This window comes from Dasypus novemcinctus, chromosome 17 (assembly GCF_030445035.2).
Source record: "Dasypus novemcinctus isolate mDasNov1 chromosome 17, mDasNov1.1.hap2, whole genome shotgun sequence".
NCBI classification, from domain to species: domain Eukaryota; kingdom Metazoa; phylum Chordata; class Mammalia; order Cingulata; family Dasypodidae; genus Dasypus; species Dasypus novemcinctus.
In genome coordinates, this window is record NC_080689.1 from 4,876,815 (window position 1) to 4,903,609 (window position 26,795).

The 26,795-nt window shown below is 43.8% G+C and overlaps 1 protein-coding gene across 2 annotated transcripts in view; it reads right to left on the bottom strand.

Moving 5' to 3' along the window:
* CRACDL (CRACD like) overlaps positions 1–26,795 on the bottom strand; it is a 119,451-nt gene that overhangs the window by 29,908 nt on the left and 62,748 nt on the right. For both annotated transcript variants that reach the window (XM_071208730.1, XM_071208731.1), the window contains exons 2-3: positions 4,487–4,566; positions 1,864–2,032 (exon numbers count right to left, since the gene is read on the bottom strand). In XM_071208730.1, the coding sequence (XP_071064831.1) occupies positions 1,864–2,032; positions 4,487–4,556 (239 nt within the window). In that variant the 5' untranslated portion in view covers positions 4,557–4,566. The remainder of the gene's footprint in view (positions 1–1,863; positions 2,033–4,486; positions 4,567–26,795) is intronic.

Consider the following 26,795-nt stretch of genomic DNA (forward strand, 5'->3'; position numbering starts at 1 on the left):
CCTTATGCACACCTCAGCAGAGTCCCAGAGACAGATAAAGTAGATAAAACCCCGGGTACTGGTTCTTCTGAGGGCTACAGAGACCCACAGGTTCTATGGTCATGGCAGATGGAGCTCAGTGCCATGTCAGTTGGCCCTACTTTAGAGTTTGTGTTTCTCTGTGATGGAGCTGGACTCAGATGTGATCTTTGTCCACAAGTCTCTCCTGTTACTTTTACCGGAACTGTAGTTGGTGCTGGGGTTTAGTGTATACCCAGGGGACCTGAATCTCTGGGCTGATCATGTGATAGCCAGGCCCTGAGCCTCAAGAGACTTGCAACTCCTACACTCTGGTTTATTGGACTTACCCCACTCAGCTAACATGGAGGTGAAGAAGGTCAACCACCACACCAGGGAGCCAAGAGTGCCTGCAACTGCAAGCAGGAGGATTGCATCCAGCATCCATGAGGAATCTAAGCCCCCTCTTGATATAGATGTGGAGTGGACACAACCATTCCAAGGTCCACAGGATGGAGGAATAGAGTATGGATTAGAGTGGACTTACTGATATTCTATTCATGAACTATTATGATTAGTAATCGAAGAAAATGTGGCATTGGTGTGGAGAAAGTGGCCATGGTGGCTGCTGGGGGTAGGGAATGGGAGGAAGAGATGAGATGTGGGGGCGTTTTTGGGACTTGGAGTTGTCCTGGGTGGTGCTGCAGGGACAGTTACCGGACATTGTATGTCCTCCCATGGCCCACTGGGTGGACTGTGGGAGAGTGTGGGCTATGGTGTGGACCATTGACCATGAGGTACAGCGGTGCTCAGAGATGTATTCACCAAGTGCAATGAATGTCTCATGATGATGGAGGAGGTTGTTGTTATGGGGGGAGGAGTAGGGTGAGGGGGGTGGAGGGTATATGGGGACCTCATATTTTTTTAACATAATATTAAAAAAATAAAGACAAAAAATAAAATAAAAAAATAAAAATGGGTGATGAGGCACTGGATGGGCGCCCGGGGCGGGGCCCACCTCTGCTGCTCTCGTCCCCAGGCGGGAGGACCTTGTGCCTTCTGAAGAGTTTGATCCTCAAGTCAAGAGGCCAACGTGGGTGAAAAGAAACTACAGAAACTGGCATACCAGCAACTCTCTTTCTTGAGTCACAGAAATCATTCCTGGAATACCTGAAGCGTACGTATTATAACTATATTTTAATGAAAAAAATAAGGAGTCCTCAGCATTTTCATACTTCTTGGATCTGTTTCCTCCTTCTCTTTTTCTTTTCCTTCTCCTCCTTCTCCCTCTTCCCCCCGTCCTTCTCCCCCTCCCCCTTGTCCTCCTAGCGGGAAATGGTCTTATTGGATTATTAAATTCAATCTCAGCCAGATGCCTTCCTTTCTAGTTCCAGGTCCTCAGAAGAGTCTGAAGGCAAATGAAACCAGGACCCCTACCCTGGTCCCGCCACTGAGCTCTAGGGTGCCGGGCAAGTCCCCGCGTTTCCTGAAGACTTGGTTTGCTCATTTGTAAACGGTATACAGTACACCCTCTCCCACAGCTTTGAGGAGTTTAGGAGGTACCGGGGATGGAACCCAGGCCCTCGTAGATGGGACGCAGGCGCTCAACCACTGAGCTACATCCGCTCCCCACTAGGAGCAGTTTTCATTACACATGGCTCCTGGTACACAGCAGGTACCCAACAACTTTGTCCAACCTTGAGGATGAAAAGACAGAAAACAGCGCTTCTGTGCAAGAACCTCCACTGGGATTACCCAGGCGGATAGTGGGCTCAGAGAGCCGGGCAAGTCGTGGAGATAATGAAGTGGAGCTTTGGGGTCCTGCGGAGCGGAGCACACGAGACCGATGGACGGGCAGCGACTTACTCAAGCTCATCCTCCGAGTCGTAGCCCACCGGCCCTGACTCGGCAGTGAGGACTTCACTCTTGGCCGGGTTCCGTTTCCAGGTGCTGCCTCCTGTGGACGAAGGTGCTTCCTTCCTCTTCTTCTTCCCAAAGAACTTCTTAAACGTTTTGAATTTGGATTTTTTCTTTCCTAGACAGATTTAAAATAAATCAATAAATAAATAACCAAGAGAAAGCAAGATGTTGGCCAATGCATCGGTTGTTCACTCCAGAGAAGTCCTTTTACCCTACAGAAGTAATTGGTGTATATTTTTGCATACCTGAATACAAATATTTATTTCTGTTAGGCTTGGACATTTAATTTTTTTTTAACGTATAGGATGGGGATCACAGAACAAAACAAAGCAAACCCAAAACGACAAGCAACTTCCCTCTTGCTATCAGGCATAGTCAACAACGACACACAGTATGCAGGCTTCTGTATCTGACAGTTCTGTATCTGATGCTTCCCTGTGTTTTTTCTATTGTTTCTGCTGGTTGTCACTCATGGTGCCTTGTTTCCTTATGTGCCTGGTTATCACTGAATATATTCTTGTCATTGTACTTGTGCTACAATAATTTGAAGTCTAGATAGAAGATACCAAAATGGCCAAAAAATGAACAAAAGAAAAAAAAATAGATAGAAGATACCTTCCTTTGGATCAAATTGTTTGCTTCTGCCATGTGCCTGGGGATACATCCAATCCAGCAACACTTTTAAGCAAATTCAAGAGATGAGGTTCTCTGAATTACCCCAGTGATACTAACTCAAGCTGCAAATCCACCCAAGGGCTTGTTTACGCATGGCTCACATTCCGACTGTATGTGTAGCTCCTTGGGCCCCCAGTTTTTTCAAGGAGAGACTTCTATAAGCCTTGGACACTCCCAGTGCTTTGATACCTGACCCTCTCCCCTCTCCCCTACCCCATGAAGACATGAGAACGAAAGGCAACTTTTCCAAGATCAGCAAGCACTCTCCGACAAAAAGGGGCTTCTGTGCTCACTTATCTCTCGGGGTTACCATGTTTATTTCTATTCTTGTCTGGTTATTTCTTACTATCTTTGTAGCTTTTTTATTTTTTATAAGGTTTTTAAAAAATTTCAGTTCAGAATTTTTCCTTTCCAGTGGGAGGGGGTTGGTCTAAATAACCTAGCTTATTATTATTTCAAGAAAGAATAAATAGTTTCTCTCTTTATTTTTTAAAAATCATTCTGCAGGGTGATCTCTATAAATATTCAAAACTAACACTCACTGAGGTTATTGTTTCAGGCTAATGAAATATTTCTTCAATTAGTATTGTTAAAAATAAGTAATTCAGTGTACAATAAAATGATAAAATTTTGAAACTCTGTATTTTCTCAAGGTCAATTTAAAAAACCTTTCCTATATTTGATAATTTTGGTACCTAGTAAAATGTGACAGAGAAAAAGTGGCTCAAATATGAAATAGTAAGAAAAACATATCTACAATGTAAGAAACAGTTTTTAATAAAATTATTATCTGTAAGCTAGTGGCTAGCAACTGGGATTTAATATGATTAAAGGTCGTTCCTCTGAATTATATAAAAGAAAATCATTATTGGCGTTTTGACTTAAGAGAGAGATGGAGACTTTTGTTTCCAACATAAGGTGAGGATACAATGGCTAATCTAGGTGAAAGGTACATTGGGATGTGATCCTTGTTTTCCTTAATGTCAATCCTACACCGCAATCAAGCCATAAATAGAAATACATGAGTAACAGTACACCGATTACATAATGGGTAACCCTGGAATGTGTCAGTAACGAGATGGTTATTTCAGGGGCCTGGAATTTAGCTCAGTAGAGGGTACAATAAAGGTCGTCAAAGGAAGAATTGAAGGCTTTTTCTTTCTTTTTTTTTTTTTTTTAGCGTTTATAGCAAACCTTTAATAAATGGTGCTGATGATTAAGATTTTCTCAGTGCTCTTATTCTCCTTTACCTCCAGTAGAAATTTCTCTGTAGCTTTTCAAAAACCTTATATGCTAGTTTCTTGCAAGTGCAAGTAAAGTTGCTTCAGGCACTGAAGAGTAGCTTCCAAATTTGGTAAAGTCGGGTGGGGAGGGTGGCATTGGGTTGGGGGATGATGGGAAACCAAACTAAACATGCTAAAGTCCCTACTATGCACCAGTCCTGGGGCTTGGTGCTTTCCACATGTCTCTTGGGTTAACCCCTTTTATCGAAAGCTTTCTCTTAGTGCAATTATTTCCTCGGGAAGATCCAGCCATCCTGCACCTTACCACCGTCCTCCGGCCCCTTTGGTTAACTTGGATGACGGAAGCTTCCAGTCAGTCCTTCCTTCTTCACTTTCAAGTCAACCAAAGACAGAGCCTGCTTACTTCCGGGAATGAGGACAACGTCCTCACAAGGGCTCCGGTGTGACGGAGACACGAAAGGAGCCCTGCCCCTGAACGGCGCTCCATCTCCACGGGACGGCGCTCCATCTCCACGGGACGGCGCCAGGGCCCGCGGCACCTGCGCACCCGCAGCACTGAAGCCTCGCCCTCCACGCAAAGAACTCCCGGGAGCCGGGGCCTGCCAGCCCCCGTCCCCACCCGGGACCCCCGAGGGCAGCGGGGGCCTTACCTGCGCCGTCCTCCCCGAGGCCCTCTGCGGCCTCCCGGAGCTTCAGGTCCATCACCCTCGTGGAAATCATGCCCAGGCCACTGAAAGAAGACGACACTCGTGGGAAAGGAGCATCTTCAGGGGACTCAGAGGCCCGGTGGTGGCCTCGCCGGCACGCGCCCCAGGAGAGACCGCCCAGGCCAGCCTGGGGCCGCTCGCTCGGGAGCCGCTGGCCCGAGCCTGTGCCGGGAACACGGGGTCCTCCAGCTAAGGCCTCACCTCTGCACAGTGCAGGTGCGGCCGCTCGCTTCGAAAAGGGTTTTTTCCTCAAATTTTGAGATACTGTGCTTTTCTCTTGTCCATTGTAGGAAGTATGGGAAATACAGAGAATGGGATCACTCACCATCCCAACAATCAAGGATAATCACAGCGAACCTTTGGTCAATTTTCTTAATGCAGATATCCACGTGTGCTTGCGCGCCACACTGCAAAGTTTGGCTTCCTGATTTTCTTACTTGTAATACATCAGATCGTTAAAATGCTTCCTAAGTGCTATTTTTTTAAGTAACACTCTTTAAAATTAAAGTTCATAGATCACATAGAACGTTACATTAAAAAAACATAAGAGATTCCCATATAACCCATATTCCAGCCCCCACCCCCATCATTTTTGCAAATTGTATTTTTTTGAAGATACATACATCACAAAAAAGGTTACATTATAAAAAACATGAGGTTCCCATATACCCCCCTAAGTGCTATTTTAATAGCTGCATAACATCTGGGTGTACAGTGGCACCACCATGGGTTTAAATTGTTTCTTTTTTAAATTTTTATTGTGAAAAATTTCAAACAGATACAAAAGTAGAGAGAATATGGGAAGACCTTCTAGACTTGGGCCATTCTTGCCTCACCTTTAGACCTCGTCTCCCTCCCCACCTCCCCGAGATTATTTCCTTGCAATTCTTCCCAGCCAGTGCCATCACCACATCCATATGGGTTTCTCTTCTTCCTAAATTAAAAATCTCTGACTCTTTGTGGAAATCAAATACTGGTCAATATACCTGCTACAGAGCACTGACCTAACTGTGTCCCTGGCTTCAGTAGCTGGCTTTTCTAGGCAGTGCACTCCATAGCACCTGAGTGACCTTTTAATGCCATTTATTAGGGATGAAATGTCTTACTGATGGTTACTATGAACCCTTACATCTAAAAGGGGTGAGGGCAGGTGCAACTATTTAATCAAGTAACACCCCTTGAACACAGCACAAAACTGGAAAAATTACGGGAGAATGCAAAGGAAATCTTAATGAGAGAAAGAGTCGTGGGCCTGTGGGTTGGGTTTCCTTTAATATTCACCCTGAAAGTCTGTCCTCCCTACCAGCCAATCCCTTAAAAGCTGAAAACAGCTTCGCCAGCTTTGGCTCTCAATTTTCACACAACTGGGCATCATAAAAATGGCCAGCTCTGCCAAAAATTCTTCATTGGAATTTCACCAAGGAGTTTTACCCGTGATCAAGGTACGGTTATACATGAAATAAGGGCTGGACTGAGATGCTATTTAAAAACCCTAGACGACAGTTTTTGGCTTCAAAGGACAGCCGTCGGAGTTCCAGGTGGCACTGTCAAAGTGCAGGACGACGACCGCAGTTCCAGGCTGGCGGTGCCACTCAGAGGCACGGGGGCTCCAGAAAGCACAACCCGCCCAGGGCGTCAGGGCTCGTCAGCAACTAATAGTGTCCTGGGTCCAGTGAGACCACGGGGGTTGGGGGCAGCTACTGGGGCATTCAAAGGAAGAGGCCATGGAGAAGGAAAAGCAGGAAAACACGAAGAGCCAGAGGGAGGGTGAACATGATGAGGGCGGGCCAGGAGGCAGGGACAGCATCCCTGGGTACCATCTCCTAAGGATGCCGCGGAGCTAGGAAGTACAAGCGCAGGGCCTTCCCGGGGCTAGACTTTGGAGCTGACCACAAAGCCCGACCCGGCACGCGAGCACGTCATCTGGATGAGCCTGTTTAATGCCCCGGGAGTGTTCCCTCTTGGAGCCGAGAACGCTGAGCGCGGCTGAGAGCGTGGCCCGGCAGCCAAGCAGACACAGCCTCGTCTCAGGCTGACCGCGCGAGGGCGGCTGGAGGCGCCGGGGAGACGGTGCCAGAGGAGACCGACGTGTCCCACCTCTTTCAGGCGCCGGCTCAGTGAGGGGGTCCTGGGCTGTGCCTGGGGGGCCCCCGGGAAGCTGGGGAGCCTAAAGGACAGAGAGTCCCCCCTGAAACGCTCTGTCTGCCCAGCAGCCCTGCCCAGCCCAGGCCAGGCGCCGGCGGCGGACAGAGCCCCCGGAGGCCATCCTGGGGGAAGTTACGGGGTCTGCGGGGTGTCTTGGCCTGAGACCCCGGCTCTCTGGCTGCCAAGAGGCGCTGATTACCTGTCAACTACCCGTGCCGTCACCGTCAAAGGGCCCGGTCACCTCGTGCATTTCCCTGCTGAAGCCTGCCGAGTGTGCATGAGCGTGCATGAGTGTGCACAAGCGTGCCCCGGGAGGCCAGCCCGTGCAGCCAGGATGGCCCGAGGGCTCCCGCCTGCCTCTCCCGGGCCGGGGGCCTGGCTGGGGAGGCCAAGGGGCTGGCCTGGGCCCTCCTTGCCCGTGACAGCGGGCGGATGCCAAGGACACCAGCAGGCAGCCGAGGCCCACGAGGGGCGCACAGAGGCCACCCGCGGGGACCAGGAGGCAGGCCCCGCTGCAGGGTGGGGTGCCCATCTCCTATCTTAGTTCCAAACGCCTTCAGATGATCCTGAGGAGACTGGTACAGAGGAAAGCGGGACGGGCGCGCGCGCCTGGGGCGGAAGCCTCAGTTTCCCAACCTGCAAAGCGGATGCGGGGAGACTTGAATCCAGCAGGGCGCTGTCGGCGGCCAGCTCCTCACGGCGCCACAGAAGCCACTCAGGACGCACCGCGGACGGCAGCGAGCCTGGGTCCGGCTGAGAGTCCTGTCCCCCTGGCAGACGCGCCTTCGTGGCCACTGCCACCAGGCAGGTGCCGGCATCCCCGCCTCCGCCGCGGTGCCCCGGCTCCAAGGGCAGGGGGAGTGAGCAAGGGCCGTGTACTGGGGGTCTGGAGAGCCAGGCATGCCCGCGCCCGCCGATGCGCCCCAATGGGAGGTCCTCTTTGAGGGGCACATCGCCCCCTCTGCTGGACATCCCCCCCGCCCACCACAAGATTCCAGGGAGAGCCGGAAGGAGCACCGAACGAGAAGGGCACGGCCCTGCTGTCCCCCGAGGTCAGGGGTCCACCTCGCTGCCCCTCCCCAGCCCCCGCCCTCCCTCTCCTGCTGCCCCCACGGCTCTAAGCCCAAGCCCAGGGAACCGAGTCTCTACGTTAAATCAGGACCCGCCGGGTGCTGAGCCCCCAGCCCCCCGTGAGCACTGGGGCGCCTACAGAGCTCCGGGGAGTCCTGGGGTGCAAGAAGAGGCCCTGGGTGGCTGCCCCCTCGCCAAAGGAAAGCCGAAATGCAGCCGCGGGCGTCTGCAGGGCCGAGGCAGCGCTCTCTCGCTGTCCCGGCTTCTGCTGAAAACCTACAAAAGCTAGTTCCCGTGAAGAAGGAAGGCGGATTTCAATACGGACTTGCTAAGGCTTCGGTCCGTTATGTTTTCTTACACGATTCAAGGAAAACCCGCTGCTCCAGGTCCTGGCGTCTGAGCACAGTGTGAAAGCCTCAGCGGTCAGCCCACCCTCCCTCCTGGCGACGCCGGGCCCCGGGGTCTCCTCTCTTGCACGAGGCTCACCCCGGTGGGCAGCAGTGGGTGGCTCGTGAGATTTCTGTTTCACGCTCCCCTCCCTTCCAGGACGGCGGGCTCGGAGGGGTGAGCTCTGTGCTGACACACGCCGCTCTGTCACCAAGCCCAGCGCACGGCCGGCAGCGAGGAGCCCAACTCCACACACCACCAAGGCATCAGGCAGAAGCGGAGGTGACCGTGCAGGTGGACACGCCACGAAAAGCCGTCGGAAAGTGAGCAGGCTCTGGAAACGGGTCCAGTTTTACAACCTGGGTCAAGATTGAGGAAAGCTTCCAGGATGTCATCGATACCCGACTTTGGAAAGAGGGGAAAAATCATTACCACGACTCTACTAAATCCGCATGGAAACAGAAAGAGATTATACTTTCTTTTCTGAGCAACACGACTTCAAGACTAAAAATAGAGGAAAATATGCACTGAAGTGATGGAATCTCAGCGAGGCTCAATCTGTGTGCATCTCCAATGCTTTCTCCAATGCACGTGGTTGCCGAAGTGTGGACACTATGTCCTGGAGAAAGCCCACTCCAACTTAGCCTATGTGGCTATACCTGAGATTCTGAGGGCAAATGATGAAAATTAAAATCAAGCAACTTTTAAGAAAATGGAGAGCCACTGATCACAGATACATAAATGCAATTTACTTTGTTTAGAGGCAAACCCAAACCAAAATGAATATTAACATTTTGTGAGTCAAGGGTCAATGGAAGGGAATCGGATTTGGCCCAGTGGTTAGGGCATCTGTCTACCACGTGGGAGGTCCACGGTTCAAACCCCGGGCCTCCTTGACCCATGTGGAGCTGGCCCATGCACAGTGCTGATGCGCGCAAGGAGTGCCTTGCCACACAGGGGTGTCCCCTGCATAGGGGAGCCCCACGCACAAGGAGTGTGCCCTGTAAGGAGAGCCGCCCAGTGCGAAAGAAAGTACAGCCTGCCCAGGAATGGCGCCGCACACACGGAGAGCTGACACAACAAGATGATGCAACAAAAAGAAACAGATTCCTGGTGCTGCTGCTAAGGATAGAAGCGGTCACAGAAGAACACACAGCAAATGGACACAGAGAGCAGACAACTGGGTCGGGGGACGGGAAGGGGAGAGGAAAAAAAAAAGGAGTCAATAGAAGACCCTAGAACCAAATCCAAACACCTGTCTGTCACTACCCTTCAGGCAGTCTTGCACTTGTCAATGGTCGCTGGCATGAGCTAACCTGTAGACCAGTCTTAGAGCCAGCCCTGTGAGCACATCCTGCTGGCAAGGCCTCTGCCTGCTGCTGCTGCACACCGGGCTCAGGGTTTCGCTATAGAAGTTGCACAATAAACATTTGCATCTTTGAGTGGATGAACAGGTGTGCCGCATACTGCACTTGTTATTCTTAAACTTCTAAAGTGATGAGGAGCCTACTGCCCAGTCCTTGATTAAGAGTAACTAACATTACAACCACCTACAGCATTGAATGGTGTCTCCCTGCATTAGTCAGCCAAAGGGGCACTGATGGAAAGCACTGGAAATCTGTTGACTTTTATAAGGGGTATTTATTTGGGGAAAGGCTTACACTTACTAGGCCCTGAAGAGGCCAACTGAAGGTACCGTAAGAGGTACTTCCTCACTCAAAGTCTGTTGCCATGTGTTGAAGCAAGATGGCGGGCGATGCCTATGAGGGCTCAGCCTTCCTCTTCCCTCTTAAGGCTCCGGGGGCCCAGCTTCTTCCCATCTCAGCTGTGGGCTGGCATGGGGCTCACCTCTCTTCCCAGGGCTTCTGCCATGTCTATGGAGCTCTGTGTATCTACTTCTGTGTGAGTGTCTGTTTATATAGCCCACCAAGGAGGCAGGGACTCAACTCTGCATGTCCTGAAGACACAGTCGAATCAAAGCTCTAATCTTGATTTGATCAAGTAAACATAAAGCTTTTGAATTTAAATCAATCAAAGGGAATCCTGCCCAGAGGAACAGACCAGTTTACAAACATAATCTATACCCCTTTTTGAAATTCATAAATAATATCAAACTGCCACACTCCCCAAAAGACAAGTCCCAGCTCTGGGTCCCATGAGCACGAGCTTATTTGTAAAGTGCTCTTTACACTCCAAATGACTTTGGAGATGTCATTAGTTAATTTCAAGCCAAACTGGCTGAGGAGGGACTCTAATCTGACTGGCACATTTAAAAGCAGAAGAAACTTGGCCATAGTCAGTAAGTAAGGGACAGACAGACAGAGACGGATGGCCCTGTGAAGGGGACAGAGAGTGAGCCACGCCACAAGCCAAGGATGCCACGGATGGCCCGCAAGCCACCGCCAGAGCCCTGCGGGCTTCAGAGGTGGCACAGCCCTGCCGACACCCTGGCTCTGACGTCCAGCCTCCAGAACTGCCAGGCGATTGCCCGCTGTTGTTTAAGCCAACTATTCTGTGGCATTTTGTCACAGCAGCCCTGGCAAACTAAGATACCACCCAGCCCCACTGAGCACTTGTTTTAGCATGTACCCCCATTTAATGTACCTCCACTGAGCTCTTGTTTGTGTGTGCTGGAGCAGGGGAAGTTCTCGCTGATTTCCTGGGAACAGGAGCCATATCTGAAGGGGCAGCCTATTGGATTGAAGACCAATCTGGTATCACATGCTGGAAACTGCTCTTTTGTTCTCTTCAAATCCCTGAAGACATAACCTGTTCCAAAACCTGGACCGAGTGACGTTTCCAGTGGCCTTCATGATGTCCAGATGCCCACTAGCCCCTGATTTCCTGCTGACCTCTGTGTTTCCAACCAGTGTCTCTGAAAGTTATTTGGATTTTTACCTCCAACCCAACCCTCCCTGTGTTCGTAGCTTGTCTGTTACTGACCTACTGGGACAAAACTATTCACCAGAACACAAATAAAGCGAGGAGGAGAGGCACAGCAAAGAAGACAGAAGAGGCGCAGAGCACACTCGGCACGGAGTCGTGGGGCAGAGCCTCACTGGCCTTGAGTGGGAACGGACAGCGTGAGGACGCCATGCCGCAGCGAAGGGCAGGCACAGAGGTGGATACAGCAAAGAACTCTTCAGAGCAAACAGCATGACAAGAATCCCAGTTGGTAGGGACAAATTATTCAAATTTCCTTGCTGATTGAAAGTATTAAATTTATTATAACCAGCATGTATCAAGTGTCCTGACTTGGAGACTTTTCCATCCCAATATAGCATATCTGACCTTAGAGCTATGTAGACAGACGCAGAAATAGTCACTCTTGGCCCGCCTTTCCCCTGTTTAGCTTGAGGAGGTGATCCAGTACACGCGAGGTCAATTTAGGGGAGGAGATGTGTATAAACAAGACCCACGAAAGCTTTCATTTGGTGTCCTTCCACTTCCTGTTTCAGCACCCTGTCCTCCGCCTGCTGTCCACGGCCAGGTTCTGCACCTGCCCTGTATCACCGCGGTGACTCGGCGTCTGTCCTGTGTCTTGGGGGTGGGCTTGGTGTCTGTCCTGTCTCCATGGTGGGCTCAGCGTCTGTCCTGTGTCTCCATGGTGGGCTCAGCGGCACCTGTTCTGTGTCTCCATGGTGGGCTCTTTGGTGTCTGTCCTGTGTTCCCGTGGTAGGCTCAGCGTCTGTTCTGTGTCTCCGTGGTGGGCTTGGCGTCTGTCCTGTGTCTCAGGGGTGAGCTTGGCATCTGTCCTGCTCTCTGTGGTGGGCTCGGCGTCTGTCCTGTGTCTCCATGGTGGGCTTGACGTCTGTCCTGTGTCTCAGGGGTGGGCTCTGCATCTGTCCTGTGTCTCCGTGGTGGGCTCAGCGGCATCTGTCCTGTGTCTCCATGGTGGGCTCCGCGTCTGTCCTGTGTCTCCGTGGGGGTCTCGGTGTCTGTCCTGTGTCATCTTCTTCAGGGCCTATACTTACCAACATTCAGGTGAGTGGCAACAACGATATTGCCCTTTCAGAAGTAATGATTTGAAAAAGGAAACTCCAGTGATGCCGATTCAATTATCATCCCTTTGAAAGATTCTTTCAAAAAGATCATAAAACCCCAGGAGAGGGATTCCTTTCCTGGAGTCTCCCATAAGCCAGGGGAGCCGTGTGGGAGACGCTTTATGAGGCCGCGCAGGGTGTCCCGTTCCGCAGCTCCTGCCCACTCCCCTGGCTCCAAGTCCAGGCCTGAGCCCCTGCCGAGAGCTGAGAGGGGAAGGGCTTACTCCCCACCTCCCTTCAGACTTCTCCCTAGTGCTGCGTTAAGAGCCCTGGGTCAAGGGAGGGCCCCTTGCTGTCGCCAGGACTCCCAGGGGAGGTACCCCCCTCCCCAGGAGGGGCAGGTAGCCTCGACATGGAGAGTGAGCCCAGGTCCTGGGTCTTACACCTTGCTCAGCTCCACGTGTCCCCGAGACAGAGGGCCAGCCTGTCCGTCCCTCTGGACCTGCTTCTTCAGCTAGGTGATGGGGAGGAACTAACTGCTGTGTGAGTCTCAAGGGTTCTCTCCCCTCTCCATGCTTCAAAAATGTCGTGGTGTTGGCTGGATGTGGTTTGGGAGGGAGTTTTCCAAGTAGATACATAGTATGGGGGAATTAGAAAGGAGTAGAAAGGGGTATTATGTGTTACTGCAGTGGATTATAAATCGCCCCCCTCCCCAGATGTTCTCCAAGAAATCCAAATAAAGGATCTGAATTACTTTATAATTATTTTTCATCATTGGACTGCTTATCTATATCACTGTTCTTAGACTGGATTTTTAAGGGTTACCTAAGTGAAAAGAGGGGATTGAGGTATATTTAAAGTCCATTGCAACTTTAGCTTTCTGTGAAAGGAGAGAAAGGGCAGAAACAATATTTGGAAGATGACTAAGAATTTGCCACAATTGATAAAGACATAAAGTCACAGAATCAAGGGACTCTACAAACCCTAAGTATATACAAAGAAAACCACATACAGACACATCATAGTAAAACTGCTGAGATATACACAGAGAAAATATTTCAATAATCCAGATTTTTAAAGGCACAGTACTGTGAAAGAAGCAACAATAAGACGGACAGCTGAATTCTCAACAGAAGCAAAGGAAATAATGTCAGTCTTTTGAAAATAGAGAAGGGAACACTTTCCTACTCATTTCATGAAGACATCAAAACCTTATAACAAAACCTGAGAAAGCTATTTCAAGAAGTAAAAACTATAGACCAATATCCCTCATAAATACAGATGCAAAAATACTTAACAAAACATTGGCAAATTAAATCTAGGATAATACATACTGTCCAAGTAGGATTTATCCCAGAAATAAAAGGTACATTTAAGAAACTGAAGACTTAAATAAATGGAGATATACCATGTTTATGAATTACAAGATTCAATAGCACTGACCAACAGAGTCAATACCATTGCAAAAGAAATCCGAGAAGTCTTTCTGGAGGAAATTGATGAGTTTATTCTAAGCTTAAATGGAAATATAAAGATTCTATTAATAAAATAGTCAAAACAGACTTGAAAAAAGAACAAGGATGGAAGACATAGTATTTGATTCCAAGGTTTACCATAAAGTTCCAATAATCAAGACAGTGTGGTACTGACATAAACAGGGACAAATGGATCAATGGAACAGAATGCAGAGACCCATCCATATTTCAACAAAGGTGTCAAAGGAAATGAATCAGGAAATGAAAGTATTTTCAAACAAGTGGTGCTAAAACAACTATATATCCACATGGAGAAAAAAATGTCAACTCTAACCTCACATCATACCCAAAATTAATTTGCAATGGATCATAGATCTAAATGTTAAAGAAAAATCCATGTAGTGTTTTAAAGAAAACAAACATAGGAACATATTTTCATAAACCTGGGATAAATAAAATGTAGTAGACAGATCTAAAAAAATATCATACAAGAAAATGTAGATAAGAAACATTTCATCAAAATCAAATACTTCTCAAGAGTGGACATCAAAAAATGAGTAAGGAGATGGTTGAGTAGGAAGCTCCAGTACTCAATCTTACCTCCAAAATAATTATTAAACAGACAAGAACTGTTTGAAACAACTATTTTGAAATACCAGAAGTCAGAAGAACACTGGACAGAATCCAGGGAAGAGTGGGAGGAAGAGGCTGATAAACTATGGTAAAGAACTATAAATTGCTCCTTCCCTGCAACAGTACTGACACGCATCCCCCATTCTTGCCACAGGCTGCCACGGGGTCCAGTCCCTGGTTAGCCGATGCTGATGGAAAGAGACATAAAAATCCTCTTTCCCAAGAACAGGGGTGAGCACAGCCAATCCCTGATCATGCTTTTGATTAGCAAATTCAGACTGCTGGGTCCTGGCTCTGAGGGTATCTATTGCTTCAGCCTACCCTGGACAAAGGAGTAGCAGCCATTGTTTTAATCCTTGCTGGACAGGGGCAGAGGCAGTAGAGAGATTTAAATATGCAGGGCTTCCACAGGGCTCAGAGGTGTGGGGGATGAGGGTCAGGAAGTAGCTGAAGGGCTACATTTGCTGGGCAGGCCAGGAGAGCCCAGCTCTGGGGAACTGTTGGAGAAGTTTTGGCACCCTTCCTGATCCATTCCTCAGGACACTTTGGAGCTGTTCTGTGCCCCCTCCATGGGTCCATGGCTCTGTTTTGACTGGGAAAGATTGAACTGGGAAAGTTGTCCATGGGGTGACCCTCCTCCCAGAATTTGCTTTCCAGGCAAAAGCAGCATTAGACAAAGAAAGGAGTGTAAAAATCTAAAGAGGTAGACTGTCTGGGACAAAGGCCTGCCAGCTTCAGATAACCAGGTGAGGGAGGTTTGTCCTCTGGAAAACAGAAGGGACAAAAATCTCCTGCGGACAGGGAACTCCAAAACAACTAACAAGCAAAAGCCCAGGACAAGACAGGGGACCAGTAAGGCAGGAAAAACCCTGCTCAGAGCATTTACCTTGCGAAGACATTCCTGATAGGAGGGCTGAAGCTCAAGAAAATCTCCATCTTATCACCAACTGGTTACAAAACCAAGAAACATATCTTGGGAGATAAATGTTAGAGTTAACGTTTTAAAATATTAAAATTTACAGTGTGCAATAAAAGAGTACAAGACAAAGAAACAGGAAATGATGGCCCATCCAAAGGAAAAGGCTAAAAATCAGAAAACACCAATGAAGAAGACAAGAATGTGGACATACCAAAGACTTAAAAAAAAAAAAAAAAAAAGAATTTAAGAATACTTAAGGAGATGAAGAAAAGTACAGAGGAAGAATGATAGGATATAAGAAAAACAAAGAATGAGCAATATGAGAATCTAAGTAAAGAAACAGAAATTTTAAAAAGAAGCCAAACAGAACTATTAGAATTGAAGACCACAATAACCAACATGAAAAATGCTCAGGAGGCTTTAAAAGCAGGATGGAGCTGGCAAAAGAAAGAATCAGAGAACTCGAAGACAATGCACTTGAAATGAGTCGGGCCGAGTAGTAGAAAGAAAAAAGAATTATTAAAAGCAAAAATAGCCTAAAACAGCTAGGGGATACCATCAAGCACACCAATACATGTGTTATGGGATCCCAGAAGGAGAAGAAAGAGAGATAGGGGTAGAAGGAATAGTCAAAGAAATAATAACAGAGAACTTCCCAAACTTAGCAAAAGACATAAAAATATACATCCAAGAAGTTCAGAGAACACCAAACAGGATAAACATGAAGGAAAATACACCCATCATATACTGACTACACTATCAAATGCAAAAGACAAGGCAAGAGTTCCGAAAGCTGCAAGAGAAAAGCAACACGTTACATACAAGGGAATCCCAATAAGCTTATGTGCTGATTTCTTGCCAGAAACCATGAAGGCAAGAAGGCAGTGGGTTGAAAGTGCTGAAGGAAAACAACTGCCAGCCAAAATTTTATATACAGCAAAACTCTTTCAAAAATGAGGGAAAGATTAAGATATTTTCAGATAAACAAAAGCTGAGAGAGTTCATCACCATTAGACCTGCCCTACAAACAATGCTAAAGTGAGTTATTTAGACTGAAATGAAAGGACACTAGACCGTGATCCAAAGCAGCATGAAGAAAGACAGAACTGCAGTAAAGATAACCATTTGTGTGATTACAAATGCCAGTATTATTGTACTGTGCTGTTTTGTATGTAACTCTTCTTCTTCCTACAGGTGCTAAAATGCAAATGCATAAAAAGTAAATGATAAATACAGGGTTTGGACATACAATATACAAAGATATAAGTGGCAGCAAGTACCAAAAAATGGTGGGGGAACAGGAAATACAGGAAAAGTATACGTGCATGCTACTGAAGTTCAGTTGGTATCAAACCAAATATAATAGTTACATATTAAAGGTGTTAAATTTTAACTTTATGGTAATTACAAGGTAAACAGATAAAAGTATATCCAAAGAGAAATGAGAATTCAATATGGTACAACACAAGAAAGCAAGTAAATTTAAAAGTAGGCTTTAACAGAAGTGAGGGACAAAAATTTTATAAGACTTATAAGGAGTAAATAGCAAAATGGCAATAGAAATACCTGTATTATCAGTAGTGGTTATAAATGTAAATAGATTAAACTCTCCAGTCAAAAGGAAGACATTGGCAGTATGGATAAAATAAAATATGACCCAACTATATGCTATCTGCAAAAGACACATCTTTAAGTCAAAGATACAAGTAGGGTGACAGTGAAAGGATGGAAAAATATATACCATGCAAGTAGCAAACAAAAGAGAGGTTGGGTGGCTATATTATAACAGATAGAGTAGACCTGAAGTAAAAAAAAAAAAAAAACAGTTATGAGGGACAAAGATGGTCATTGTAGACCATAAAGGGGACAATTCAACAGGAAGATACATTTATGAATATGTATGTACCTAACAGGAGAATCCCAAATTATATAAAGCAAATACTGACAGATTTGAAGGGAGAAATTGACAGTTCTACATTAATAGTAGGAGATTTTAACACACCACTCTCAGTAACAGAAAGAACATCTAGTCAGAGGAGCAGTAAGAAAATATAAGATTTGAAATGATACTCTAAACCAACTAGACCTAGCAAACATATACAGAACACTGAACCCAACAAAAACAGAATACACATTCTTATTAAGTGCACATGGATTATTCTCCAGGATAGACCATATGTTAGGTCAAAAAACAAGTCTCAATAAATTCAGAGATATTAAAATCATACAGTGTATATTCTCTGGCCACAGCAGAATGAAGCTAGGAATCAATAATACAGGAGAAAGGGAAAATTCACAAATATGTGGAAATTAAACAACACACTCTTAAACAACAAATGGGTTTAAGAGGAAATCAGAAGCAAAATAGGAAATATCTTGAGGGGAATGAAAATGAAAATACAGCAGACCAAATCTTATGGGATGCAGTAAGAGCAGTGCTGAGAGGGAAATTTATAGCTCTAAATGCTCTAAATGCTAAATGCTAAAAAGAAGAAAGATTTCAAATCAGAAACCTAACCTCAAAACTGGAAGAACTAGGAAAAGAAGAGGAATCTATACCCAAAATAAGCAGAAGGAAGGAAATAATAAAGATTATGGGGGAGATGAATGAAATAGTAAATAACAACAACAAAAACAATAGATATAATCAGCAAAACCTAAAGCTGGTTCTTTGAAAAAATCAACAAAATTGGTAAACCTTTAGCTACACAGACAAAGGAAAAATGAGAGAGAGAAAGGATACAAATAACAAAAATGAGAAGTGAAAAGGGGGCCATTACCACCAACCCCACTGAAATGAAAAGGGACTATGCACGGATACTATGAACAACTGCGTTCTAATAAATTAGAAACACACAAGCAACCTACATTGCCTCAACAAGAAATAGGAGATGTAAAAAACAATGACTAATAAAGAGATTGAATCAGTAATCAAAACCTCCCAACAAAGAAAAGCCCAGGACCAGATGGTTTTACAGGGGAATTCTACCAAACATTCCAAGAAGACTTAGCTCCAATTCTGCTCAAAGCCTTCCAAAAAATTGAAGAGGGGGGAACACTCCCTAATTCATTCTATGAGGCCAACATCACCCTTATACCAAAGCCATACCACAAGAAAAGAAAACTTCAGACCAATATCTCTTATGAATATAAATGCAAAAATCCTCAACAAAATACTAGAAAACCAAATTCAACAGCATATTAAAAGAATTATACACCATGATCAAGTGGGATTTATCCCTGGATTGCAAGGTTGGTACAACATAATAAAATCAATTAATATAACACACCACACTAACAGAATGAAGGAACTCCTTCTTGCTTCCTATAGGTGCTTTAAAATGTAAATGCATAAAAAGTAAATGATAAATATAGGTTTTTGAACATATGATGAACAAAGGTATGATCATCTCACATCAATGCAGAAAAGGCATTTGACAAGATACAGCACTCTCTTGATAAAAACACTTAGAACACTACTAATCAAAGGAAACTTCCTCAATCTGACAAAGAGCATATATTAAAAACCTATAGCTAAAATCCTAATCAATGGTGACAGATTGAAAGCTTTCCCTCTAATATCAGGAAAAAGACAAGGATGATCACTTTCCCCATGATTAGTCAACATTGTACTGGAAGTTCTTGCCAAAGCAATTAGGCAAGAAAAAGAAATAAAAGACATCCAAATTGGAAAGGAAGACCTAAAACTTTCCCTATTTACAGATAATATGATCCTATATACAGAAAATCCTGAAAAACAACAACAAAGTTCCAAGAGCTAATAAATGAATTAAGCAAAATGGTAGGGTACAAGCTCAATACCCAAAAATCAGTAGTGTTTCTATACACAAGCCATAAACAATCGGAACAAGAAATCAAGAAAAAAAATTCAGTTCATAATAGCAACTAAAAGAATCAGATACCTAGGAATAAATCTAACCAAGGATGTAAAAGGACTTGTATACAGAAAACTATAAAACACTGCTAAAAGAAAACACTGAGGAAGAAATGAGTGTCTTCCCATTGTACATACAGGGCAAAATGTTAGAAACAAAGCTTTACAATGCTTTCCATTTTATTAATACACTAATTTATTTTTACTTTATTTTAGTATTTCTAAATTACTATTTATTCTATTTCTAAACTTGAAACCCATCACTATATTTCAATTTCCTATTAATTGAATTTGGCAATATATTAGGATTCATTGTTGAAGAAGTTTTGGACCAGAGAGATTCAACTACGGTAGGGGAGGAACTCTGGTGTGGGGTGTTATTGATAGGGGGCACATAGGTGGGGTAGAGTTCTCCAGGGCATGTATATAGGGAACATAAATATGTTAGGATATATGTTGGGTACTTTTATAGTAATTACAGTTACAAACATCAACTGAGGGAGTGCTGAGTTCTCACCCAGGAGAGCTCTGTCACATTCCCCAATGGAACAACAATAATCCTCCAAGTGCAATGGCAAAGATCAACAAGGAAGGATGGTCCAATAATGAGCCCTTGATACTGATGACTATGCTTAGGAGCCTGTGTGCCTGAAATATGAACTAGGCTAGAGCTGTAGGGTGCCTAGAAGTTACTTCCTGAGAGCTTCCATGTTGCTCAAATGTGGCCACTCTGTAAGCCAAACTCAGTATGTAAATGCATTACCTTCCCCCCAATGGGGGACATGACTCCTGGGGATGAGACTCCCTGGCGCCAAGGGATTACTACCAATCACTAACTGGAGAAGCAACTAGAAAGAGACCTCGAATAAAAGGGTCAACTCAGACCAGGAGAATACCTCAGCCTAATATTGGATCAAGTGTTAAAAACTGCCTTTGACCTTGAATAAAAGGGGGGAAGTGGCAAAGACAAATGAGTTGATATAGCTAAGAGTCTGCCAAAAAGAGTCGGGAGGTCATCAGTAGAGTCATACTTATGCACACCTCAGCAGGACCCCAGAAAAAGCCAAAGTAGATACAAGCCTAGGTCCTGGTTCTCCTGAAGGCTTCAGAGATCCACAGGGTGTATAGTCATGACAGATGGATATGGAGCTCTGTGCAATGTCAGAGGGCCCTACTTTGGAATTTGTGCTCCTGAGTGTGATGGAGCTGGACTCAGATGTGACTTTTCTATACATGCCTCTTCTGTCACTTTTACTGAACCTGTAGTTGGTGCTAGGGATTGTCCATACTCAGGAGACTTGAATCTCTGGACTTCCCATGTGCCAGCTGAGCCCTTAGCCTCAGCAGAGTGGCGACTCCTACTCTCTGGTTCGTTGGTCTTACCCAGGTCAGCTAACAGGGAGGTGAAGATGGTCAACCACCACACCAGGGAACCAAGACTGCCTACAACTGTAAGCAGAGGAAATGCATCCATCATCCATGTGGAATCAAAGCCCTCTCTTGATCTAGAGGTGGAGAGGACATCACCATCCCAGGGTCCACAGAATGGAGGAATAAAATATGGACTAGAGTGGACTTACTGATATTCTACTATAAAACTATTATGATGAGTAATAGAAGAAATTTTAGCATCAAGGTGGATAAAGTGGCCACAGTAGTTGCTGAGGGCAGGGAGAGGGTGGAAGAAATGTGATATGGGTTCATTCTTGGGATTCTGAGTTGTCCTTAGTGATATTGCAGGGTCAGATGCTGGATTTACATATCCTGCCATAACTCACTGAATGTCCTGGGGGGAGAGTGTGAACTACAGGGTAAACTATTATCTGTGTAGTGCAGCGGTGCCCCAAAACGTGTTCACCGAGTGCGATGAGTGTGCCGCAATGATGAGGGAGGTTGTTGGTGTGAGAGGAGTGGGGTGGGGGTTGGGGGGTATACAAGAACCTCATATTTTTCTAGTGTAAATTTTTTGTGTGTGATGTATATATCTTCAAAAAAACACAATTTACAAAAATGATGTGGTGGGGGGTAGGGAGTGGGTTATATGGGAACCTCTTACGTTTTTTGTTTATGTTTTTTAATGTAACATTCCTTGTGATCTATTAACTTTAATTTAAAAAAATAAAATAAAATAAAGAACATAAATGGTCAATAGTGGGGAATTGGTTTAAACCTTATGATACAACCATGCCATAAATAGTATATGTAATTAAAAATCACTTAAAAATTTTTAACAACATGGGGAAATAAAGTACAATATCAAGTAAAACAAATAAAAGCAGGATAAAAAAAAAACCTTGCTAAAAGAAATTAAAGAAGACATAAATAAATGGAAAGATATTCCTTGTTCATGGATTGGAAGACTAAATTAAGATGTCAATACTACCCAAAGTAATTAATAGATTTAATGCAATCACAATAAAAAATTCCAACAGCCTTCTTTGCAGAAATGGAAAAGCCAGCCATCAAATTTATGTGGAAGGGTAAGGGTCCCAAATAGCTAAAACCATCTTGAAAAAGAAGAATGAAGTCGGAGAAGCCACACATCCCAAACTTAAAACATTTTTAAAAAGCCACAGTAATCAAAACAGCATGGTACTGGCCCAAGGACATACATATAAACTAATGGAGTAGAGCTCAGAAATGAACCCTCACTTTTTTTTTTTTACAAGGTAGCAAAGATAATACTCAATTGGGAAAGAGTAGTCTCTTCAACAAAGGTGTTAGGAAAACTGGATCTCCATTTGACAGAAAAAAAAAAAAAGGAGGACCCCTACCTCACAGCATATATAAAAATCAACTCAAAATGGATCAGTGGCCTAAATATAACAGCTAGAACTATTGAACTTCCAGAATAAAATGTAAGGAAACCTTGATTTGGACATTTTCATGTCCTCAGATCTGGAATCCCTATTATAAAATAGGGATCTGGAATCCCTATTATAAAATCCAACCATTTCTGGTATATTGCTTTGGGTAGTTTACAAACTAAAAACAAGTTATGGTGCCAGGAAAGTGGGGCACTGAGATTGCAAATACCAAAAAATGCTAAAAAGGCTTTTTAAATTGGTTAGTAAATAGAGGTGAGAAGAATTGTGAGGGGCTTGACAGAAAAGGCTTAGATGGCTTTGAAGAGACTGTTAGTAGAAATATGGATGCTAAGGGTACTTCTGATGAGGCCTTAGATAGAAATGATGCATGTGTCTTTGCAAACTGGAAAAAAGGCGATCCTTGTTTTAAAGTGTCAGAGAACTTGGCAAAATTGTGTTCTGATATCGGATGGAAGGCAGAATTTAAAGTGACAAGTTTATATATTTAACTGAGGAGAGTTCTAAACTAAATGTGGTAAGTGCAGCCTACTTCTCCTTGCAGCTTACAGTAAAATGTGAGAAAAGGGATAAGCTGAGAACTGAATTCCTGGGCACAAAGAAACCAGAAATTGATGGTTTGGAAAAGTCTGAGCTCAGAAAATAAGTCCCTAGAGAAAAGTGCCCCATGGGAGGGCTTCACTGAACTTGGAACCAGCCAGCCATGTGGAAGTCAGGCTTGGAAATGCAGTTATCCAGGAAGGAACTATGGAAGGTCTTATGGTGAGGGCTTGGACCTCTGTGTGCTGCATGCAAAACGGACAAGAGTTTTGTGAGATCTCTATGAATGGAACCACTGCCAGCATGGACTAAAAGGGACAGTTTGCAGGAAAAATTATTTCAAAGGAATGACCATGGAAGTCTGGATTGAAGACATCTTCTTAGGCCAGGACAGCAACCCCATCCACGTGTGCGGAGGGGGTGAATATGCCCCAGCCCTTGAAGAGAGCAGTCCTTCCACCCCATTGTCCAGGAAGATTGTTGCTACCCAAGGTTTCAGAGAGGGTGGAGCCCTTAGCCCAGGGATTGGGGAGAGTGTGGCTGCCACCGCACTGTTCTGAGGGGTTGAGTCTGTGCCCTGTATATTGGGGAGAATCTAGCCACTACCCCAGTGTTCTTGGAGGGTGGAGCATGGAGTTGAGCCAGATGCTTGATGAGGGTAGAGCCAAGAGCATAGCTGTGGGCAAGACCTGGGAGAGGATGGGGCTGCTGCTCCAAGAGGTCCCAAGGACAAGGAACAAAGAGTTCGATAAATGACTCTCAGACTTGAAATCTAATCAAGTATATGCCCTACAGGTTTTTGGAACTGTGTGGGACATGTTATCCTTTCAATTTCTTCCTATGGCAATGGGACCACGTAGTCTATGATTGTAACTATACCTCTTTTGTATATTGGAAGCAAATAACTTATTCTCAGTTTCAAAGGTGCAGAATTTTGCCCCAGATAAGACCACTCCTATAACCGATTTTGATGAGATTTTGTGCTTAATATTGTTACTAAAAGGATTTAAGGCTTCAGGATATTGTGATGAAATGAATGTATTTGCATATGGAAGGAATGTATCTTTCGGGAGCCCAGAGGATGGAGTGTGGTAGTTGAGACTGTATGGAATCCAGAAAATCATGTCCTTAGAGCAAATCCATTCCTTTGGATGCTCTATTAGGTCATGACCCACGGCAGGTCTTAATCCTCTTACTGAAGACTTTATAAACGATGAATATGGGAAGACAGAGAGAGAAAGCAAGAAGAAGCCAGAAGCTGAACGCAACGTGACTTGGAAGAAAAGGGAGACAGCCGTCCTGCCCTGCCATGTGACAGGAGCCCACAGCCCCAGCAGCCAGACTGCAGGAAGAAAAGCCCCGCCGGATGAAGCCTTGAGATGGACATTCCACAGCCGCAGAACTGCAGCCTGTAAATTAGTAAATCCCATTGTCAAGGCCAACCCGTTTCTGGTAAATTGCTTTTGGCAACTCACAAACTAAAACAAAGCATTTTCAGGACCTTGTGTTAGGCAATGTTTTCTTAAACTTAACACCCAAAGCACAAGCAACCAAAGAGAAAATAGATAAATGGGACGTCATCAAAATAAAAAATCTTTTACTCCTCCAAGGACTTTGTTATTAAAAAGACAGACTTTTTACTTGGTTTTTATTTGGAAACCACATATCTGATAAAGGATTAATATTATATATATATGGAGAAATCCTTCAAGTGAACAACAAAAAGACAAAAAATCCAATTTAAAAATGGGTAAAAGACTTGAACAGATGTCTCTCCAAAGAAGATACACAAATGGCCAGAAAGTACATGAAAAGATGCTCAACATCATTATTCATCAGAGAAATGAGATACCATTTAAAATGGTTAGAACTTTTTTTAAAAACCAGAAAATTACAAGCGTTGGAGAGGATACAGAGAAAAAGAAACACCCTTTCATTGCTGATGACATTGTAAAATGGTATGGCTGCTGTGGAGGACAGTTTGGCAGTCCTTCAGAAAGCTAAGTATAGAATTACCATATGACCTGACAATGCCACTACTAGGTATATACTCAAAAGAATTGAAAGCATGGGCTCAAACAGATATTTGCAAACCAATGTTCATAGCAGCATTACTCACAATTGTCAAAAGATGAAAGAAACCCAACTGTCCATCAACCGATGAATGGGTATATACATACAATGGAATATTATTTCGCCATAAAAAGGAATGGAGTCCTGACACATGCAATGACATGGATGAACCTTGAAGACATCAAGTTGAGTGAAATAAGCCAGACACAAAAAGACAAACATTGTGTGATCCCATGGATGTGAAACAATTAGAATAAGTAAACTCATAGAGTCAGAATCTAGAATATAGATTACCAGGGGATGGCGTGGAGGTAGGGAATGGGAAATTAAGGAAACGTACACAGTTCCTATTTGGAATGAGGGAAATATTCTGATAATGGATGATGGTGATGGCAACACAACATTGTGAATGCAATTAACAGAACTGAAATATCTGTCTGAATATAATTAAAGGGGAAAATGTTAAATTATATTTATGGCAACAAAATAATTTTTTTTTAAATCCATGGAACTACATCACACAATAAGTGAATCCTATGTTAAACCATGGACTTTAATTAATAATACAATTATAAAAATGTGCCATCATCAAATATAACAAATGTTCCACACCAGTGTAAGGTGTTGGTAGTAGGGTGGAATATGGGAATCCTGTATTTTATGCATGATTGTTCTGTAAACCCACAACTTCTTTTACAAAGGAAAATTTTTAAAAAAAGAATAGGAAAGTATCAGGTAGGAAGAAAATTTTTACAAAAGGTTTATACCCAGCATATATAAAGAATTCCTAGATCTCAATAATTTAAAAGACAAACAACCCTACTCCCCAAATTGGGCAATTGATTTGAATAGTCAGGTAACAGAAGAAAATATATAAATGGCCAATAAACATGTGAAAAAGAAACTAGTCATGAGGAAACATCAGACAAACTCAAACTGAGGGACAGACTCCAGAATATCTGCCCTTTACTATTCTTTACTATTCAAAAACTGTGGAGGCCATGGAGGAAGCACAGATGACAAAGTTTGAATATGGACTATAGATTAGATAATATTTCAATCTACAATTCCCAGATTTTGGTCATTGTACTATGGTTTTTAAAAATAATGTTTTTGTTCTTAGAAAATACACATATGATGTCTGCAGGTCACCAGAAAATGATTCAGAAAAATAAAATTTTACACCCACATAGATATACAAACATATAGATCAATCCAATGATATAGCAAATGAGACAAAATGTGAACAACTGGTGAATGTGACTAAAGGTATATGGGAAATTCCTTGAACTACTGTAACCTTCCTGTAAGTCCAATATTATATAGAATTTTTCAAAGTAAAGAGGCAGGACCTCCAGAATGGCAGTCTGAGGAGCTTAGTAAATATTTCCCAAAGAAAAAGGAAAGTGTGGCCTATACATAGGGGAAAAAACAGACAACAGAAACAGCAAATGAGGGGAGCAGAATTGGATTCAGTTGACAGAGACATCAAAGAAGCTATTATAAATACGTACAAAGAAGTAAAAGGAAATATATTTCTTTTAGAATTAAAAGAAGTATAATTACAGTGACTCATTAAATACAAAATAATAACAAAGAGGTAGAAATTGTATTTAATAAAGAATCATTTGGCAGATATGGAGTTGAGAAATACAATAGCCAAAATGAAAAATTCACTGGAGGGGCTCAACAGTAGATGTGAGTTATCAAAATAAAGAAGAAGCAAACTGGAAGATAGATCAATAGAGAGTAAGCAATTAGAAGAACAGAAAGTAAAAAGAATAAAAGAAACTGACCAAAGCTTCAGAGATTTGTAGGGTATCATTAAGTGTTCCAACATACACATAATGGAAATATCTGAAGGAGAGGAGAGAAAACTACAGAAAAAGTATTTAAAGAAATAAAGGCTAAAATTCCTCAAATTTGATGAAAATAACTATACATCAAAGAAGCTCATTCACTTCAAGTAGGATAAACGCAAAGAGAGCTATATCCAGGCACATTATAGTAAAAATGTGAACATCAAAAACAAGGAGAAAATCTGGAAAGGAACAAGGGGAAAAATACTTACCATGTATAAGGGGACCCAATAAGATAAACAACTGACTTCTTGTTACAGACAATGGAGATCAGAAGACAGTGGAATAGCATATTCAAAGTGTAAGAAACAACCAAAAAACTTTTACAAAAACATGCAGAATACAAACAACTACACTCCTAAATAACCAATGAGTCAAAGACAAAATCACAAAGGAAATTAGAAAATATTTTGAGATTAAAAATAAAAATGCAACATACCAAAACTT